Source organism: Hyperolius riggenbachi, chromosome 1, assembly GCF_040937935.1.
Source record: "Hyperolius riggenbachi isolate aHypRig1 chromosome 1, aHypRig1.pri, whole genome shotgun sequence".
Taxonomy (NCBI): Eukaryota; Metazoa; Chordata; class Amphibia; order Anura; family Hyperoliidae; genus Hyperolius; species Hyperolius riggenbachi.
The window spans coordinates 492,519,585-492,541,649 of NC_090646.1; the positions used below are offsets into that span (position 1 = coordinate 492,519,585).

The following is a 22,065-nucleotide window of genomic DNA, read 5'->3' on the forward strand; positions in this document are numbered from 1 at the left end:
TAGCCTTGGAGGTGGGATGATGTGGAGTACACTGAGGTATACGGACCACGTATGCCTCATCTATTGCAATGCATGTTTATGATATGAGTTGCAAGTGACACATTGCTTGCCTTTTATACCTATAGGGTTTGTCCGTAGTGACTCAGTGGATGATTTCAATAACACAGAAACATACAGAAATTCACCTACCGGTAGTAAGGTTTCTTCATCTTGCTTTCCTTTAGAATACTGATGGACTTTCCTAACTGTTAACTGGCTGTAGGAATTGAGTTTACCCTACATATTGATACATACATAAATGACTATGGTAGGAATTAGATGGTGAGCCCCTCTGAGGGACAGTTAAGTGACAAGACAATATACTCTGTACAGCGCTGTGGACGATGTCAGTGCTATATAAATAGTAAATAATAATAATAATAATAATAATAATAATAATACAAATATTATAAAGAGTAATAGTAAAAAATAAAAGCAAATTATTATACATGGGGAAGGAAGGAAATAAGTGGTGTGTTTGTTACATAATAAAAGTGTTGTGAAAAATAAGAGAAGAGAAATCTCTCCTAATAAAATAAAACCCTAGAGCAAACTTTGCAAAAAAATGTTCTCCAGCAAGTGGCAGTACCCGTTACAGAACCCACAGGGCACAATTATCACAAGTGATCTGACAATCTGAGCAGTCAGTGTGCGGTCAATCATCTGTTTATTGATTTGAAGCAGCACAGCTAATGGTACATTGTCCATCCTTTACCACATTATAGGCAATACAGAATAGTATGAACCTTATCAAGATAATAAGGAGGTCGACAGAGGCTAGATACAAACATCCTGCCATAGACCCAAATAAAAGTTTTTTCTTTCTAATATCTTTTCAGCAAATGAGATATAGCAGAAAATCAGAAATACAAAACTATGTACAAACCGAATGTCTAGAGTAGACCCACACCATCTGCCACAGGTAAATCATCATATATACAAAGTCTTGGTGTGGTCATTTTCCCTTTAAGCCAATATAGATACATCTACTTTTATACATCCTTCATAGTTCAAAGCCAGTGTATAACCCAAATAAATTTGAACACCTAGCAAGTGCAATAAAATGTTGTTGTTTCATTAAATAGGACTGTGCACCCCTATAAGGGGAAGTTAGGAATAGTAGTTCAATTTTTCACACTGCTATGGACAGTTTTAACAGTAGGCTCCCCACACCATCAGATTTAAAACAGAGCAATCCAGAATATATCAAAAACACTATTTAATAGCTATAAAATATTTTTTTTTTTATTAATCTGTTTTTATTTTTAGATGCATATTAAGGTGTTGGGTATCTTCTAAATGAAACTTGTAATGTAGCAAATACCTTTTAAGAAGGCATCATTATATTTACCTTCTACCTAATCTGACATTCTCTAAACTGATTATTTAGGTAGAGACCGTCACAATACCTGGCTGTTCATAAATAACAATTTGGCAGAGATCAATTCTGAAACAAAATCAGAATGTGTATAGTCTGCACAAGGCCTAAATCACGAGTGGCATGTCAGATTTGCCTGTACATCAGTTGTTAAAAGCAAATGGCAATGATACAATGGAATAAATCAAGCCAGTGCTGTTACTGTGAACAAATATCGAAAGACGTTTGATAGCAAACAAAAAAAGAAAGCATGAAGTGAAGAATTAACCTCACTTATTTGCAAGCAGATTTGACCTCTGAACCCTTCTACATTGTTTTTGGACATCTGAATGCTGTGAGAGTGTAACCCAGAATGATGACATACAGGTCATCTTTTTTTAAACATACTTTTGACCTACTCTGTTATGTTCAATATTAAATCTCCCCGTCCCATATGGTGTACTGTAATGTACTGGGGAAGAATAAGATTTTCTTACTAGAAATCCTAGCAGACCTAACAAGTTAAGTGACATGAATATATTCTACTTTGATAATTCATTGTAAGCCACAGTTCTGGAAATAATAATAAATAAACTCAACCAAACACTAGAACACTTTCCAATAGACATATGTGTAAATATCCTGACAAGCCACTCATGGAAACTACTTTATCTTTAAAGGACAAGCATAATAAAACCTGACCTGAAGCTAGGAAGTGGTAGCGTGTAATGCGAGTTCACATATAGCATAGTGCACCCCGATCCACAGATCTTATTGGGATCCTGAAGTTAACATGAGCAGTATAAATTGATCACAGGATGATCTATTGACAACTGTACATCAAAATTTCTTTATGGGTTGGTTCACACTTCGGCAAATGCAAAACAGACAGGTAAGCAGAAGCGCTCCATCCATTTTGTATCAGCTTGTAGGTTCTGCACTTCTTTGCCTTAGATCGCCACTCATACGTCCCACCACTGATTTGTCCCCCTGTACTCAGCCCAGAGGCCAGCAGGAGCTTAGGTCTCTCCATAGGATGCATTAAACCAATTCTCCCTAGCAACAGGCAGAATTTTCATTCTGCACAGATCTAAATCGCACAAAACTACAGGAAGCAGTTTTGACTGAATATCCAGCCGATGAAGAGGGCCAGGGACCCCAACGACAACGAGCAGCAACAGCCATGTGACCACAACTGTTCTTTCGTCCCCAGCCCAGACTAGGGAAAATCCTGCATGCAGCAGAACCCTGGCAGTCTGAGCTCTGTGGATCTGACAACTGTTTCACGCTGCAGCGCTTCTTCAGAAGAGTATATGGACTCTGTAGCAGGCAGAAAGCTTGCTGCCAGGAATAAGATGTGAGTTTAAAGGGACACCGAGCACCTCTCATGGACATGCCTTTAAGCCAGATGACTTCCAACAAAGTCGTGCTATGACCCCTTTGGAGGAGCCTCTTGCAATGGCCATGCATGTCTGTCTCTAGCAGAGAAGACAGGCTTGACCAAGAAGTTATAACATAGCCAAGATGGCAGCCTTGATTTTTAAATTGAAATGGAACGAAAACTATTCAGTGTACAATGGCGATTCAGGCATTAAATGAAAGAGGAGAGCTCAAGCTACAGAAAGGTATGAATCTTTAAGTACCTTGCAGTACTGGTCAGAGTCTTACTGGCATGCCCATGAGAGGTGCTCGGTGTCCCTTTAAACTAGAAGCCGCTAGCTGCTTGCTAGACACGGACGTTAGGCACGAGTTATATATGCATACATCAGTGTAGTCTGACTGGCCAAGCCGATTAGGTCTTATACTGGTAACCCCATCTAATTTCCACCAGCAAGCTTTCTACATGCAACGGAATATGTACAGTCTTTTGAAGAAGTGCGGCAGCACAAAACACTTATCGTCTCCATACACTGGTAATATCACTCCTCCCACAGTGCCAGGACAAGGAGAAGAAAGCAGTGAGATCAGAACTGTGGACCAAAGATCAGGAAGAAGACATTTCTAGTAACATTTTACTTGACAGGTAGGAGCTGCTGAAAAATGTTTTATAATAATGTGGATTCAATTTAGTCATATAATTACTTGGTCCCAGCACAGATGCATACATTTCTTTGACATGACCAGCTAGTTACTGGTCACCCCACCACCACACAAGATATCTCTGGAGATTTTCTTCATCTGTGTGTGCCGATATCTGCACAGTGGTCATCTTCAGAGATAAAATTCTTCAGAAATAAGTTTATAACTCACATCATTGCCTTCTCTAAACCTGGCCATACAAAGGTTGATGTTTCCTGCAGATGCAATCACTTACCCGGAGACCTATTGATAACTTCATGAGAGGTGTGAGAAGCTCATTTCATCTATCGAAATGGCAAATTTTTTAAATGAAGTATGCGTTGGTGGTGGTGAAAAAAGTAGTAGTCCAGCTGCACTGCTGTAAGGAGACAGCCCAGTGGAGAGAACTCCTTCATGTGAGCATTGGACTTCTGGAGTATGACTACAGCGTTCATAGTTCATCATGTCTGGCTGCCCCTGGGGCGAGGCTTGGTTTTAGGAACACTCCTTCCATAGCTTTCCAGTAGTTGTGAGCATTGGCGCTTGACATGCCATGCACTTCCCTTTGTCCTCGGATTGGATGGCTATACTGTTCGCCTGTAATGGTCAGGTAAGCACTGGTTCCAACATGTTTGAAGCGCACTTCATCTTCACGCTCCCAAAGGGAGTCACTACACTGCACTGTCCACGTGTCCAAGTCATCTCCTTCCCCATTTTCTCCAAAGGCACTTACCTCCTATTAAGAAAAACAAAAGTTATAAGGCACTTCATTAGTACTTTTTGGAGCCAGTATATGGTTCAGAATGGTAGACCTATACATGCACTTCTGATCTGCACAAAACACAAACCCTTACTCTAAACACTGTTAGGTGACGATCTCATATTTTCATGCTTAAAAACATAAGTTACCAGTATGTGGGAACGTAAAAGAAAAAAATAAAAGAAAAAATTAATAGGTGCAGAGATCAGATTCAATGTAAAGAGCTCTTCTAGTGAGAGGGAAACAGAGGCTGCCATAGGTTTTCTTTTAAACAATACCAGTTGCCTGGCTGGCTGCTTATCTTTTTGGTTAAAGAGAGACTGAGGTGGGCTCATAGATCTAAAAGAAAAAAAAAAAAAAAAGGGCTACCTGATTCGGGGGGCTGAGCAGATCAGGTAGCCACAAAAACTGCAGCTCCCCACCGCACCACGACCTCTGGATCACGGTGCTGGAATGAGAGACTGTGGCCTCGATTCATCATTGTCTTTGAGATAACTTTTTCCAGTTTGTTAAATCACCAAATTTGAAGTTTATCGATTTCTAGTTGTATTCATCAAGGTTGTTCTGCATTCGGTGTGAATTCGATAAAATATCGATAACAATTCGGTAACGTGTCGATATTTCCATTTTAAAGCGGTAATTTAACACAAGACCATAAGATTCCCATGGAATTGTGGGTAAAAGGCAGTCCTTTGAACACTACGTAGCAACATTCCGAATAGGGCTTAACACCTGGACCAGGATTCTGGAAGTGGCTTGGGACAATCCCACAATTTCGCCAGCTGCGGCTCGATAGGAGCCTTGTCTAAAAAAAAATATAGTGCAGCTAGCAAATTAGTTAACCCTGGCACTGCCTGTGTTCTGTATTTCTATTGAATCATCTTGTAAGAGATGTCCTGTTACAGGAAATAATTCTATTCTCTTGCAAATTGATATGGTTCTAAACCTTATTCTTGCCCTTCTGCACCTTTGAATCACTCTCAGCTGATACCTAACCACTTCAAATGGCCCCATCTTCTCTGTCAGCAATCATCTGACAGGAATAACGACAGAGCAGTGAAGGAGATAACTAATCCTAAATGTAACGCTAAACCACGCCCACTTTCATTTTCATGAATTGCACTTTCTTCCATTTTATCGCATCATTACCGAATGCTCGCTAACAGCTGTAGATAACTTTGATGAATCCTGAAATCAACTTATCGAGTTCGGTATTTTACCGAGCTGTCGGTAATTGATTCGATAAGTCTTGATGAATCGAGGCCTGTGTCTCTCATTCACAGCGTGCAGGGAGGCAGGGGAGCGGCAGGGGGCGTGGCCAGGGAGACAGAGCTGCCTAATGGCAGCTCTGGAAACCCTGCAGGAACGCCTCTGGCAGCAGTTTTAAACAGGGAATCCCTCACCCCTGTGTTTACCTCCGAGATAGTAAAAAATAATGTCGCTGTAGTGCGGGGGAGGAGGGCAGAGTGAGGCAGTGGGGGGACAGGCACAGAGGCATGTCATGAGGCAGAGAACATGCCTCTGTGTGCCATCTGACCCCCCCCCCCCCCCCCTCCCCCCCAGGGTTCTCTTTAAGTCCTCATTTCCACGAACAGTTAAATTGTGTGCGCAGTGAGCAGTTGCCAGGCAGCAGTGAGCAGTTGCCAGGCAGCAGCAAGCAGTTGTGAGAGTTTGAGAGGCATTTCACTGCCTATCAACTGCCCGTGGAAGAGGCCTAAAATGTGTCAACATCTGGTAAGGACCCATTAGAATGCTCATCATAATGGAAAAGGAGACCAAGCTCTACTGTCATTGGACACAGTCCATGCCGATGACACTGTGGAGTGACCTTTGTTATAGGCTGCCTTAAAGAGGAACTCCAGTGAAAATAATGTAATAAAAAAGTGCTTCATTTTTACAATAATTATGTATTAATGATTTAGTCAGTGTTTGCCCATTGTAAAATCTTTTAAATCCCCGATTTACATTCTGACATTTATTACATTGTGACATTTTTACTGCTGGCAGGTGATGTAGCTGCTTGCGGTTTTGGCAGTTGGAAACAGCTGTAAACAGCCATTTCCCACAATGCAGCAAGGTCCAGACAGGAAACTGCCAGAAGTATCTCGGTACTCAGAGCTTCTTGTGGAAGGGGTTTCACCACAATATCAGTCATACAGCGCCCCCTGATGGTCTGTTTGTGAAAATGAATAGATTTCTCATGTAAAAGGGGGTATCAGCTACCGATTGGGATAAAGTTCAATTCTTGGTCAGAGTTTCTCTTTAAGTAGATTCAGTTTCAGTATATAGGATGGATACAGTTGCTATATGCATGCCCAGGTTACTTATCAATGGTCAGGTTACACCGGCAGTTGCACTAAGTAGAGGCATTCATCAAGGGTGTCCTCTCTCGCCACAGCTTTTTTTTTTTGTTTACAATAGAGCTTTTGGCGGCGTGCATCTGTGCGGATAGTCACATCTGTGGGCTTGGTCTTAACTCACTGACTGATAAAATCGCATTGTATGGGGGCGATATGATTGTGTATCTCAGTGATACTTAGGGTTCCCTACAGGCAGTAGTTAACACCATGGAGGAGTTCTCAGGATGTTCTGGTTTATGGATAAACTGGCAGAATATATATGTCACATCCCCTTCTTTCTTCAACCTTAATATACAGCCACTGTTGGACTTTATTAAAGACAAGGTTCAAGTATATTTGATTGGTAAGAGGGCAGGTGAAAAGCATTGGTGAGCGTGGCCTCATCATGCTGCTGCTGGAGTCATCCATCCACTGCACCTGACTACCAGGATTTATAACAGCTGTAACAAGGAATTTTTTTTTTTTTTTAAGAGGTTATTATGCTGTTGCATAGCTTTTAGAGCAGAGGAAGTTCTGAGTTCAGGTTCGCTTTAAGCACCAACATATTGCACAGCGCTGCACAATCGATAAATGGGTTTAACATACAAGGTAGGACATACAAAAAGGGCACAACAAAAAACCAAGATTATGCAATTGTTATGGTATCAGTAGTTCAATGTCTTTGGTAAAAATAGAGTCTGGTCTAATCTGCAGGAGGGGTGTCCGACAGTGCGGTTGCATGATCAAGCTGGAAACACTAAGGAGGGGGGGGGGGGGGGGGGGGGGGGGGAGGAGGCCCTGCTAGAGGCTTACAATCTAAAGGGTGATGGTAGAGACAATAGGTGTCTCTGTTGAGAGGGTGCCCAGCAGAAATTATGTATGGTACATTACTAATAAAATAGTGGGGTTCTCTGATATTATGGACTCATGTGCCTGAAGAAGCCATGTACATTCATAAGTTGGACTATACAATCAGTGATTCTTCTTAAAGAACAAGTGACATCTATGCTAACCTAGAAATAAAAAACACATAAGTAGATAAATACTAGTTCTACTTACACAACAGGATGTATTGCACTGTCCACATTATGATTCCTGTGAATTTTATAAAGGAAAAGCAGTGAATCCTATTCTAGGCAGTTTTCATCTTTGTTACCTCCTGACATAATTGTCTTCAGACACTCCCACTGAGGTCTATACTAGGAAGTGTCTGTCATTAGAAAGAGGGGGAACAAAAAGGGAAGAGGGATATAATATAGATAAAAAAGACCCCCAGCATGCAACTTGTAGAGATGTACAGAGGCGCCAAAAAAACGTTTAAAACGTTCAGGAGGCGGTGGTGGACCAACCAACACAAAACAGACCAGATGCTGTCAATTGATGTAGTAACAATTTATTTACATGCTCCTGTTTCTAGGAGTATGTAAATAAATTGTTACTACCTCAATTGACAGCATCGTGTCTGTTATAGGTTGGTTGGTCCACCACCGTCTCCCGAACGTTTTAACCGGTTTTAGCGAATTTTATCCTTTTGGCGCCTCTGTACATCTCTACAAATCAAGATATCCACCACATGTGGAGGGGAGTTACATCCTTTTACTTCTATCCACAGAGAGCGACATTTTAGTCCTGAGTGGGGACAGGCCCAAACTTCCCACCTGCCTCTACAGTGGTTGCCTTGGTGGTAACCCTGGTTTGTAAGTATAATACTTACTATTCATAATTACTCCTTTTTTCCAATACATACTACACTATATTGGGCTCTCGATTTTCTGTTTTATATCCCAGTATGCAGCTGTTTGGCCATGGTACTTTAGGGCTCGTTTCCACTATCGCGAATCCGCATGCGTCCAACGCATGCGGATTCGCACATGTAATGCAAGTGGATGGGCCTGTTTCCACTGTAGCGTTGTTGAGGTGCGTTTTTTTCAGCGGTAAAAAAACGCACAAAAGAGCCAACGAATTCGCCTGCGAGTGGAATGCATGCGAATCGCCGCTAATGTATTTAATAGGAAATTCGCATGCGGCTATGGTATGCGAATTTGCATGCGAATTCGCATAGGAACCAATGTACTTTCAAACAGGCAGTGACATGGTTAAATTCGCATATACCCTCACCCATGCGAATTCGCGGCAAAAAAAAACGCGCAAAAATTCGCATCCGCATGCTATTTCATGCAATTTCAACAGCTGTGGAATCCAGGCGATTCTGCACCGCAATAGTGGAAACGAGCCCTTAAAGAGAATCTGTATTGTTAAAATCGCACAAAAGTAAACATACCAGTGCGTTAGGGGACATCTCCTATTACCCTCTGTCACAATTTCGCCGCTCCTCGCCGCATTAAAAGTGGTTAAAAACAGTTTTAAAAAGTTTGTTTATAAACAAACAAAATGGCCACCAAAACAGGAAGTAGGTTGATGTACAGTATGTCCACACATAGAAAATACATCCATACACAAGCAGGCTGTATACAGCCTTCCTTTTGAATCTCAAGAGATCATTTGTGTGTTTCTTTCCCCCTGCAGCTATCTTCCACTGAAGTGTCAGGCTGTTTCTTCCTGCAGAGTGCAGACAGCTGTGCCTGTATGTAATTCCTCAGTATGTGAAATCCCAGCCAGCTCAGAGGACGATTTATCCAGCTTGTAAAAGATAAGAGAGAAGAGAGAAGCTGCCCTAATCTAAATAACACACAGGCAGTGTGCAGAGAGGGGCCTGGAAGGGTGAGTTCACAGCAGAACCACAACACTGAAGAACTTGGCAGCCTTCCAGACACAGGCCTGACAAGTCTGACAAGAGAGAGATACATTGATTTATTACAGAGACTGTGATAGCAGAAAGTGCTGCAGTAAGCCAGAAAACATTAGAATAGCTTTTGGAACTTGTAGGATGATAAAAAACAGGATGCAATTTTTGTTACGGAGTCTCTTTAAGGGCCAGTGCTCCTAAGATATGTGATAACTCCAAACCGTAACAGCAGAAAAAGTTTTGAATGCAGGATTAGCATCTTTATCACTTAAAACACTCAAATTAGTTGCTGTTGAAATTTGATTTCTATGGCAACAATCCCGCTTTAAAATTCTTCTACTTGACATATGTATGGTCTTGTGTACTTTCCACTGTAATAGGTTTCAATAAAAACATGATAATAAAAACAAAAAACACAAAAAACAAAACAAAAACAAAGAGTGTTGCAATCACACACCATAAATAAGCATGCAGCCAGCGTGACAGGACCTGATATGATTCCTTGTTCCGTGTCTGTAGCTTAATGTATTAGAACAGGGGTGCCCACACTTTTTTGGCTCGCGAGCTACTTTAAAATTTGCCAAGGCCAGGAGATCTACCAACAATTAAAGTGTTGCAGACAACCCCCCCCCCCCTGGTCATGAACAGCCCCCAGGTACAAGTGCCTCCAGTATAGGTAGCTATGTATAGGTAGCTATGTATAGGTCCCTTCAGCAAAGGTAGCTGGGTACAGGTCCCTTCACTGGGTACAGGTGCCTCTAGTATAGGTAGGTAGGGATAGGTGCCTCTAGCATAGGTGGGTGGGGATGGGTGCCATTAGCATAGGTAGGTAGGTAGGAATAGGTGCCAATAGCATAGGTAGGTGGGGATGGGTCCCTTTAGCATAGGTAGGTGGGGATGGGTCCCTTTAGCATAGGTAGGTGGGGATGGGTCCCTTTAGCATAGGTAGGTGGGGATGGGTCCCTTTAGCATAGGTAGGTGGGGAAGGGTCCCTTTAGCATAGGTAGGTGGGGATGGGTCCCTTTAGCATAGGTAGGTAGGGATGGGTGCCTCTAGCATAGGTAGGTAGGGATGGGTGCCTCTAGCATAGGTAGGTAGGGATGGGTGCCTCTAGTATAGGTAGGTGGGGATAGGTGCCATTAGCATAGGTAGGTGGGGATGGGTCCCTTTAGCATAGGTAGGTGGGGATGGGTCCCTTTAGCATAGGTAGGTGGGGATGGGTCCCTTTAGCATAGGTAGGTGGGGATGGGTCCCTTTAGCATAGGTAGGTGGGGATGGGTCCCTTTAGCATAGGTAGGTGGGGATGGGTCCCTTTAGCATAGGTAGGTGGGGATGGGTCCCTTTAGCATAGGTAGGTGGGGATGGGTCCCTTTAGCATAGGTAGGGATAGGTGCCATTAGCATAGATAGGGATAGGTGCCATTAGCATAGATAGGGATAGGTGCCATTAGCAGAGGTAGGTAGGATGGGTGCTCAAACACTTACCTCCCTCCAGCGGCGATGTCTGGTCTCCCCTCTCGGACTCGGAGCGCTCCGGCAGGCAGCGTGCTTGAATGAGGCGGGCAGGCGTGCGTGCGTGCCCGACGCCGCATCTAGCCATGACGTCGCGTCATGGCCTCTTCAGCCGCGCCTCCGCTCTCCTCCCCTGCTTCCTATTGGCCAGCGGCTGGCAGCAGAATTTGATGGGACAGCTGCCAGCCGCAAAATGTGATGAGACCAAGAGGCCGCGATCTACCAAATAGGTGGTCGCGATCTACCGGTAGATCGCGATCAACCTATTGGGCACCCCCGTATTAGAAGATCAGCAAACAGCTAGGCAATATGCAATGTTTAAAAGGAAATAAATATGGCAGCCTACATATTTCTCTGACTACAGTGTCAATTTAAAATGTCCACTTACAGCAGATTCCGCCACACACACGCGGAACGGAGCCAAAATTCATACACAGTAGATGAGATGACTTACTAATCCAAAAGATTAAACAAACTAAGTCAGGAACCAGTCAGAAGTCATACATAGAGGATCTATAAAGCAGGTGGATAAACCAAGGGTTGAGACAGAAGCATGGTCAAACAAGCCGGGGTTAGATAACACACACAGAGCAATCCCAAACCACACCCTTCACTGAATAGGAAACAGAACATCATAACAGGTGTTGAGCCCAAAACAGAAAGGGCCCGTTTCCACTATCGCGAATTCGCACGCGTTTGCCGCATGCAAATTCGCATAGCCAATACAAGTGAATGGGACTGTTTTTTAATAGGGAATTCGCATGCGGTGTTGGTATGTGAATTTTCATGCGAATTCGCATACGATTTCACATGGAATCAATGGAAAAGCACACAGGCACTGACATGGTTAAATTCGCATACATCACCCATGAGAAATCGTATGCGAATTTGCATGAAAATTCACATATAACCGCATGCGAAATTCGCATCCGCATGCAAATTTTTACCGCTGCGATTCCCACCGCACAAGTGGAAACGGGTCCTAAGAGAACTTTATGTGATAAGCAGCCAATCAGGGAAAAGATGCTAATCGGGTTCACCAGGATCTGAATTAGTCCAGAGTGATCTTAAGAGGAATTGGCTGCAAGCCAATTACCATGCAAAGCAGACTCACCTGGTAACTAATTACCTAGTGAAACTGGTATGCTGCTGAAACATCTAGACCTGGCACTAGGTGGCAGTAGCACTCCTGCAAGCTCTACGTCTAACAGGCTGACAAGGAGAGTAACAAGAACGCACAATACATACGATTTCTAACAGTCGCCTCTCAGAATCAAGCTTGATCCTTCAGGCAATACATTTGCATAGATAACAGCATTGTTTTGTTTAACACTGTGTACACATGCTCAAGTTTCCTGTCAGAATCTAGCTGGATCTTTCAGACAACACTATGGTGCACGAAGCAGGGTACAAACGTGTGTCATGGCTAAGTCAAGGGACTCCTGCATTTCTATGGAGAAAGGAGGATGGTGTGACGGATGGTGAAGCAGTTTCCTGTTGATGAGGTGAGGAACAATAGGCCCAGACATCAATGTCACTAAATATCCAAAGTATTGGATCTTTATGCGAAGTCAGGGGACACACGCGCTAGTCCTAAATGGCCGGATCCCGTGTGTCTGAAGAAGTCCTATAAGACTCCTCACATAACAGTCTGTCCTGTAAAGTACATCTCACCACCCTACCGTACTACATTCTGAAAATGGAAGGAATTGGCAAACACGCACTTTCATGTGATGAAGAAACAGCAGCCATAATGTGTCACTTCAGGACACATCATTCTTTTATAACCTTGTTAGCTGGGCATATATCCACAACCACTCTTTTATAGCAGACCTATACGGTAAGTTCAGAGGGTCAAGTGATTCCATACAAAGTCATTTAATCATTGTAAGGAGAATCTAAGCTGCGCCTGCGTCTCTAACTGATGCGGCGTAGATTCTACGCCACGGCTTACCGCTGTCCCAAGCTGATCACTCTTTCTGGAGGAAGTGAACTTGGCTGTCATGTAGCAGGAACAGTTTTCATTGGCTCGTGACCTCCTAATCACTGTGAGCCAATCATGGCGATTGGGAAATGAAAAAAAAAGCCTCTGGTCCTTAAAGGGGCCAGAGTAAGCGGTCCCAAAGAGGTTAATCCAACTTACAGGCCTTTAACAGTGTCAAGTATGGACTGGATGTGAAACTATGGACCTGATTTTCTAAAGTTCTTTAGGGCCACACAACAGTGAAGTACATAAGTGTTTCAGAAATCCTATCCTGAATTTTTAGGTTTCAAAAACCTTTATTGAACATTTTAGGAATAACAAAAATAAACAGTATTACAAGTGTATACCCTAATAAAGCAACATAATAATGCAGGGGAGTAAGGATGTGTCAGGTAACATGAGCAACTCCGGTAGCCAACAAGCTTCTTGTACTGGAAGAGCTTAACTTGTGCACTTGAACAATACATTTTTTAATCATAAATCATACAAGAACAGTAAGATCAATGAGCTCAATGGTAAGCAGCACTGAGATCCTGCAGTTCTGAAAGGGTTAATTGTAAGTGGGTAGGAAGGATCCTCCTGTCCTCTCAATGTGCCCACCCCTAACCCTAGAAGAAGTGCATAGGAAGAGAAGAGAAAAGAGGGGAGAGAAAATGAGAGAAAGAAGAAGAGGGGGTAGGAAAAAAGGGAGAGAGAATAGAATAGACATCCAAAATAGTAAGTTGTCTGGAGGAAATGAAATTCAGTATGTGTTGTAGGTCTTGGTATCTAAGCCAGGGAATTCGAATTGTATCCAAGGTTGCCATATGTGCAGATTTTTGTTATGCATATTATGCAGGACACTAGTAAGTTTCTCATTAAAGTACTCCTGAGGTAATAAGAAAAAGCAATCTTTACTTACCTGGGGCTTCTTCCAGCCTCTAGATGTCTTCTGAGTCCCTCACCACAGCCGCGGTGCTCCCCACTGTCCCCCCCGTTTCATTACCTTTCCAGCAATCTTTACTAGGGTCTGACTTGACCCAGGTGAGGGCCGCAAACTCTTGCCACTTTCTGTACAGCTGCTTAGAAATCCAGTCCAGATTTGGCAGGCGGACGACTGAACGACGGGACGTTCAAACGACTCGTCGTTCGCAAAAATCAGACGTGTGTATGGGCCTTTAGGGCCCTTTTCCACAGGCGGCTGAACTGTGTGCTCAGTAAACAGTTACCAGGCAGCAGCAAGCAGTTGGACCCTGAGGCCTCTTTTCCACAGGCAGTTGAACTGTGTGCTCAGAAAGCAGTCACTAGGCAGCAGTGAGCACTGTTACCAGGCAGCAGATAGCAGTTGAGAGTTCGACAATCTTTTCACTGCCTATTAACTGCTCCTGGAAAAGGGCCCTAATTGTTGTCCCACAAACTTAGCAACAAAATGTAACAGGACAGATGGTGAACCTCACTGATAGACAGTTATGTGAATTGACCGACGTTCATGCATTTTATATTTAGTTTTTTGTTTCACAAGTGTAAGATCTCTCCGTAGTGCTTCTATTTTCATTTAAGGCATTTTCTACTTTCTTCATTCATGATATGATACCTGGTTGTTGGAGAGAGGGGATGAGAAATGGTGCGTGTGCAGGTTCTTCCCAGTATTCACATGAGTGAGACGAATGGTTTGGCCACACTTTATTGGTTCCCCACGAAAGCAGTCACCATCCTTTTTCCCCCTTATCCTCCAGTAGCTGTTTGCATCATCCGATGCCTCCACACCGGTGACAGACTGCTGGCCACTTCCTACAAAAAAGAAACAGCCTCAGCTTAAAAATCCAAACCCACTTCTGTGAAGAAAGAAAGGGAATCAAAAGCTTCTGGCTGCTGGGGAAAAAAAAAAAAGACAATATTAATGAGGGCTGTGGAGCCGGAGCAATTTTAGAGTCCTGGAGTCAAAGTCGTAAATTAAATGCATCGCCTTCTAATAAATTTAAAGTGACCCTGAGATGGGGCCACAGCATAAAAATATACATATCTTGGCTTCCTCCAGCCTCATCTATCCCACGCCGTCCTCTACTGGCTCTCTGTTCGCCAGCAACTGGCCCCGTACAATCCGCCAGTCAGCGCAGGTGCAGTCTGGCCAGGCATGCTCCCGTCACTGGGGCCATTCTGAACCTGTGCAGTAATACTGCACAGGCACAGAGTGCCCCGTGGCAAACGAGGTAGTAACATGCATGCGGTCTGGCCGCACATGCACAATTGCTCCCGGACCCAATTGCGGGTGACCGGAGAGCCAGAAGAGGACGGCATGGGAGCGATCAGGCTGGAGGAAGCCTCAGCTATGTATGTTTTATGCTGTGGCCCAAACTCCGGTTCCCTTTGAGCTGTAATTTAAAGAGGAACTGTAACGACAAAACGTCCCCTGGGGGGTACTCCCCTCGGGTGGGGGAAGCCTCCGGATCCTAATGAGGCTTCCCACGCCGTCCTCCATCCGTCAGGGGTCTCGCTGCAGCCCTCCGTGCAGCGGTGACGTAATATTTACCTTCCTGGCTCCTGCGCAGGCGCTCTGACGGCTGTCGGCTCTGAAGTAGGCGGAAATACCCGATCGCCGTCGGGTCTGCTCTACAGCGCAGGCGCAAGTTTCCGGCGCCTGCGCAGTAGAGCGGACCCGACGGAGATCGGGTATTTCCGTGCCGAAAGCCGCCACAGCGCCCCCGCTGGAGCCAGCAAAGGTAAATATTGAAGCTACAGTCGGCTCTGTCGCCGGCTGTTCGGAGGGCTGCAGCGAGACCCCCGTGGGACAGAGGATGGCGTGGGAAGCCTCATTAGGATCCGGAGGCTTCCCCCACTCAAGGTGAGTACCCCCCAGGGGAGGTTTTTGTTGTTACAGAGTCTCTTTAAAGCATTTTTAAAAGCGATCAGAAGCACTTTTGGTGTGCACCAACCCTTATGCTACGTACACACATGCGACAACGATCGTTCGTTAAGAACGACGAACAAACTTTTAATTGATGAAAGAACGACCTAAGTAAAGGTAGTTTTTAAATGTGTGTAACGATCTGATCGTTAGAACGAACGTTACATCACAGAAAGCAACTATTGCGCCTGCGCATAAAAATGAGAAGTTCCATGGAGAAATAGTGAAATGCGCATGTCAAGCCTAGTACGAACGATCGTTTCCAACGATGTACTACTTTTGCAAACGATCGTCGTTGGTTAAAATCCGCCGAGACAGAACTTTCTTTTGTAGCGATTTTGCTCGTTCGTCGTTTGCCTTAATAGTCGGTGGTTCGTTTTTTGTAACGATCGTCGTTGGTAAAGATCGGGGAACGATCGTTACAAACGACTATAGTCGCATGTGTGTACGCACCTTTAGAGTTACTAGGGTCTGATGAATGTTCTTTGTTCCTTTCTGCACCCTCAACATGTCCTCCTACCAATGGCTAGCTTTGGCAGTGATGAAATGCCTTGTTTACATACTTTCAATCAACAAAAATAATATGTGTAAATTAGAGGAGTCGGATGATTTTTGTACTGACTCTACAGCCCTAATAATAATGAGCTATACGAGGGGAATCAAAATTATAAAAAGGTATTCTGGGAAGGCACCAGGAAAACAAGAAAGCAAGTTCCCTTATCTATCATTGGCCAACAATAGTACATATTCAAAATGTTACTGCAACTCAACCACAACAAGCAGAATGTGACAATGCTACATTTGACAGGTCTGCTAAGGGTCCTTTTCCATTTGTCCGAAAACCGTCCACACAAATTTGGATACGGAATTGCAGCCTATTGAAATCAACACGCTGCATCCGAATTCACATAGTGAGAAAAACAAATTAAAAAAATATGGTCAGTCAGTTACTTGCATCTGACACAACGCCAGCATGTGCCTCACTGGAAACGTGCCCTAATGCTGGAGACCCACTAGCAGCACTTTTCTAAGCGCTTGTGATTTGAAAAGCTCTTGCTAATGTAATGCTATGGGGGATTTTAAAGAAATTACATCCCTCAGTTGGGATCACACACATTGGCCTCGATTCATAAACAGCAGTGCGATAAAAAAATCTTGTCGGGAAAATACCGCACTCGGTATTTTCCCGGTCTGTGTGCTAATTCATAAAGATTTCCCCAGCTGCCTTTGGAGGTCGGTAAATTACCGCAGCCCATTGAGCGGTAGAGTAGAGCAGTGTCTCGATTCTCTCTTTGTCCTGCAGAAATGAATCACACAGATGGCTCTCTCTGGCTCTCTCCACTGATGACTCAGACAGATGAGTCACACAGTCTTTCCCTGCCTGCAGAAATGATTCACACAGATGGCTTCTGGCTCTCTCCACTGATGACTCAAACAGACTTCGGCTCTCTGCACTTTTGCGTTCATCAGAGCTGTCGGTAACTTGTTATTGCCTCACTAGAGGTGTCGGTAACTACCGCCAGGCTTACCGCTTGTTGCAGGCTTTATGAATTGACATTTGCTGACAATTTACTGACATGTGTTGTCGGTAACTGCAGCCAAGTCGGTAATTTATCTTCCTGGTCGGTAATGTCAGCTTTTCATGCGGTAACAGCCTTTATGAATTGACATTTTGCTAAGTGGTCGGTAAAGTCTGCTGTTTGCAGCATTACCGCATGAGGTAATGCTTTATGAATCGAGGCCATTGTATTACATTAGCAAGAGCATTTCAAATCACAAGCTCTCACAAAAGCACTGCTGGAAGGTTAAAATGCATCAGTTTTTCAGCATATAGTGTAAAAAAAGGCCTTATGGCCTCTTTCTACTAGGATATTGCATTTCGCATACATTTTTCCCATATGCAAATGTTTGTATATTAATACAAATTTAATTTGCGTATGTGGCTAAAAATTATTACATGAGAAACAGAAGCGTGGTGCAGAAATCTACAGCATGCCATCCATATTTTTTCTGCAGCGCTCTACATGCAAAAATTTCCATTCAATAGAAATTACTCCATTGACATTCATTGGTTACATTTTTAATTTGAAAATTCACACATAGTGGAAAAAGGCCCTCAAGCCCCATTCACACTTGCGTTTTCAGTTTTGCAGGAGTGATTTTTCCGCGATTTTACACGGAAAAAAATCACTGAACACTGCGGCGATTTTGGCGCGATCGCGTTTAGCACTTCTATAGCACTGAAACGCAATCGCCGGGAAATCGCCTGAAAATGGGCGATGGCGATGCGTTTTTGTCCGTTTTTGGGTGATTTGCAGCGATTAGCGCAAATCGCCCAAGTAAGAACGGGCCCATAGGGTTTCATTACGCTAGCGCTTTTAAAAAGCGCTAGCATTTAAACGTTTTGCCGAAATTGCGGCAAAAAGCTCTAGTGTAAATGGGGCCTTAGGCTTGAGTTTCCACTAGTGTCTGTAAAATACGATGCCAGTACTTGTAATGCGAGTTCGCGTGCACAGCTATTGCGATTCGTATGCACAATCCGTATTAATGCTGTCAACCATCTTTCCTTAGCAGTGCATTGTGAAAAAGCTTTCAGTTAAAATGTGTATAGTGTGAACTGAGCCGTAGGAAAACATGGGCATTACTTTGAAAATCAGTTGGCCTTTCAGTTATAATTGGTAACTGATATAGTGTAAAAGGACCCTACTCCTTTCCATGTAATAATCCCCAGAGACAGCAGGCCCATCTAAGAGTAGTCATTTAAAGGTGTGTAGGTATGAAAGCAGCAAAGACTGCTCACACCTCCTTTCCACATCTGTGCTGCTTGGCCATGCTTCCACAAGGCAGCAACACATACATGTAAAAGAGCCTGAAGCACACCATCAGGGATGCCAGGGCAAACTTAAAGGGAAGATCCGGAACAAAAAAAAGTTCTACTTACCCAGTACCTGCATTGAGCGCTCCAGACCACGTGAGTGCGATCACAAGCAGTGCTCGCGCAGTTGCAGAAGATACCGACCTGGCGAGGTCAGCATCTGCAATGGAGGGGAACCCAAAGCTGCGGCGAGCGACATATTGGCTGCCAGGAACTAGAGGAAGCCTCGGGTAAGTAGAACTTTTTTTTTGTTTGTTTTCTCGGATCTTCCTTTTAAGCTTAGCTTCCCCCCACCTATCTAGACAGTCAGCTACCCCCAACGGTCTCCTCACACATGAAGCTGCAGCTTAATCACTCACCTGTCCCAGCACTGCTCCATCCGTGCAGCCTCTTTTTTATCCAACCTATGTTATAAGTAACCTGCACTGAGTCATAGAGAAGAGGCAGGCAGCGTGGTGGGAAAAGGCACGGACAAAGCAGCACTGGGACAAGTTAGTGTTAAATCTACAGCTACATGTACAGGGGCCCCAGGGAGCAGACCACTTGGCAGGAGCCAGCAGTGCGAGGCCCCAGCAATAGTCAGGGGCTCTGGGGCAATTTCCCCCTTTACCCAAATGGCAGCACCAATCCTGCACACCATAGGTAAAATCCAGATTACTTTATTTGCACATTCAAAAAAAGACAGATAAAACAGCCGACACATTTAGACACATGGGGCCATATGCAATCCACTTTTTCACCTGCGTTTTCTCCTAGGTGAGATTTTAAAACTTGTCAATCAAATGCATTTTAAACTACCAGCAAGCAAAAAAAATACTCAAAATAATTTTGATAGTACTTCATACCTACTTATTGATACTTTTTTCCATTGCAAAATGCTAAAAAGTTTCAAAATTGCACTTACTAGAGGGCGCTGCCTAAATATCTATAATTCGCACAAATTTGTGGCACAGAATTAAATATTATTATGATGTATTGCTGCCTCCTGCTGCAACCTACTCGGGTGGGGTTAACCCCCGTTCCCTACCATACAAGGAAGGTGGATTTTAGAATATATTGAGAGGTGCGCTAGACATAATATATCTCATTCTATTAAAATGTAGTTTCTTTATTTATACTTTATATGATTAGTTATAAAAACACATCTAATTGAGAACCTTTATATAGCCAAATGTCAAATTACAAATGTCAATCATTAATTTGACATTTGGCTATATAAAGGTTCTCAATTAGATGTGTTTTTATAGCTAATCATATAAAGTATAAATAAAGAAACTACATTTTAATAGAATGAGATATATATTACAAAATGTTAAAACGTTATTTTAAATCAAAGATGAAATGTTTTCTCCTAGGAGAAGGAAAAAAAAAAAAAAAAAACTTAGGTGAAAAAGTGAATTGAATATGGTCCATGGTCTTTAGTCATAGATCAGGAAAAAAATGACTAAAGAGTAGACCATGTTTCTCAATCCCATCAGTTGTAGTATCTCTCTTTTGTATGTGCCAATAAAGTCATCTGGGTTTGGCCTATCTATATGTGAGCTGCAAGCTCTTGTACATATACATATCAGGGTATGTGTACACATATAATTTTGATTAGAAAAAGGACTAACCAATCAGGGCTGTGGAGTCGGTACAAAAATCTTCCGACTCTGACTCCTCAGTTTCTGAAACCATGACTCCGACTCCAACTCCGGGTACACAAAATTGCTCAGACTCCGACTCCTTAGTCTAATACTTAACAGGGCTGTGGATTTTGTACAAAAATCATGCGACTCCGACTCCCAACTCCTCAGTTTCCGAAACCACGACTCCAACTCCGACTCCGGGTGCCCAAAATTGCCCCGACTCCACAGCCCTGTAACCAATTTTACCACCTTCATGTAGTTACAGAACTTACCTACACAATATGTTCAAAGTATTCAAAATCTGTTGGCTCTCATACTACATGGAAGTGGTAAAATGTGCCAATCAAAATGAAATGTGTGTACCAAGTTTAAAGCAGATTTCCAGTGTACATTGCCTATTCAATAGGTCTTCTTCTCCTATAAAGTACCTGCCAGCAGAGTGGGATTATCTACCAGGCAATCTAGGCAGGTGCCTGGGGCCTAGAGGGTGTCAAGGGGCCTACCTGCCACCTCCTTTGACCACTCTCCACTTCAGCTTACCAAAAGGACCACCAGGGGGCCCCAAATCTACTAGCTTGCCTAGGTCCCCATTACATCTTACTCCATCTCTGTCTGACTGATCTTGTGAATTAGTCCAGGAGCTTCCAGTGCTAGGGCTGCTCAAAACCGAAACCGGGAGACATCCGGATAGTTGCTATCCGGATATCTCCCAGTAAACCTGTGCGGGGGTCAATCTTACCTGTCTGACTTTTTCTTCGTCCGTCCCTCGGCGCCTCCCACGATGCGCTTTATGCACGTCACGTGATTACAAACGCTTCCTGACCGCCACTTCAAGCGCATCGTGGGGGGCACCGAGGGACGGACGAAGAAGACGTCAGACAGGTGAGATTGACCCCCGCACAGGTTTACTGGGAGATATCCGGATAGCAACTATCCGGATGTCTCCCGGTTTCGGTTTTGAGCAGCCCTAGAGCTCTGGGACTGATTCACAATAAGACATGGCAGGCAATTATAACTTTATAGGAGAAAAGGACCAATTGAATATGTAATACGCTAGAGGTCACCTTTAAAAAGTGTAGTCATCATGAACCCCCCTTCACAGCACAACTATTACAGCTCCCCTCACCCATGACCAGTGTGACTACAACAATGTACAGAACTAGAGGACAGATCTGTACTCATCACGGTGACATACAGCACAGTCACTCCTGGTCATCCCAGGCGCCGCTCCCTCACCCATAAACACCTGCCGTGCCCTGGCACCAGCTGCCACACGCTGCCAAGACGTTACTCACCTGAGCCATACTTCACATCATGCGAGTGAAGCCGCACGTTGTGCCGAGTATTCAGCAGCTTTATCACTGAGCCGCACGTGACGAACTCTGCCTCTTCACTCGCCTGCCCCGGGCACCAGAGGCACCCCAGTCCGAGCAACAGCAACCCAAGCCCGGCTCGTAGCATCCCTTCCCCTGCACTTCAGCCAGGCGTCCTCGTAACTTCCTTCAACATGTCAATGCAGCCAATCGCTGGCCGCCACCAGGAGGAGGCGGGACACACCGCGTTTCCCACCAGTGAACACTCACCCTGTATGCTATAGGGCGGCGCTATGTTAATGTAAGGACACTGGGGAGACGCAGCAATTGGTAGACACAACCTTCCTCTTACAAAAATTGGAGACTTTAGCTTGTAGACACGAGGGAGACTGCGATTGGTCCACGGTATGATTCATTCAGGGCGAGCCAACCAATGAGCGAGGATAGAGTCACACCTGACCTGTCACTTGCCTGTGGCACACACGTTGTCAGTGCAAGAGGGGGTGTGACCTTGTCAGTAGTGCGGAGCACATGCCGTGTGCTAGGATCAGGGGACGTGATACTGATGCTG

The 22,065-nt window shown here is 44.1% G+C and overlaps 1 protein-coding gene across 1 annotated transcript; it reads right to left on the bottom strand.

Annotated features, from left to right (window-relative positions):
- Positions 1–689: 689 nt before the first annotated feature.
- On the bottom strand, positions 690–21,689 carry SDF2L1 (stromal cell derived factor 2 like 1). The gene is made up of 3 exons (XM_068243061.1): positions 21,477–21,689; positions 14,368–14,564; positions 690–4,190 (listed from the first exon to the last, which is right to left on the bottom strand). The coding sequence occupies exons 1-3, from the start codon at positions 21,640–21,642 to the stop codon at positions 3,906–3,908; spliced, it is 648 nt and encodes a 215-aa protein (XP_068099162.1). The 5' UTR covers positions 21,643–21,689; the 3' UTR covers positions 690–3,905.
- Positions 21,690–22,065: the final 376 nt, after the last annotated feature.

What these genes read in the sequence shown, in the direction of transcription:
- SDF2L1 (XM_068243061.1), bottom strand. Translation starts at nt 21,642, where the DNA reads ATGCTACGAGCCGGGCTTGGGTTGCTGTTGCTCGGACTGGGGTGCCTC. An exon ending in TGATGTGAAGTATGGCTCAG is followed by an intron (nt 14,565 to 21,476) that starts GTGAGTAACGTC and finishes TCTTTTTTGTAG; the next exon opens with GAAGTGGCCAGCAGTCTGTC. An exon ending in CCCCTCTCTCCAACAACCAG is followed by an intron (nt 4,191 to 14,367) that starts GTATCATATCAT and finishes TTTTCTTAATAG; the next exon opens with GAGGTAAGTGCCTTTGGAGA.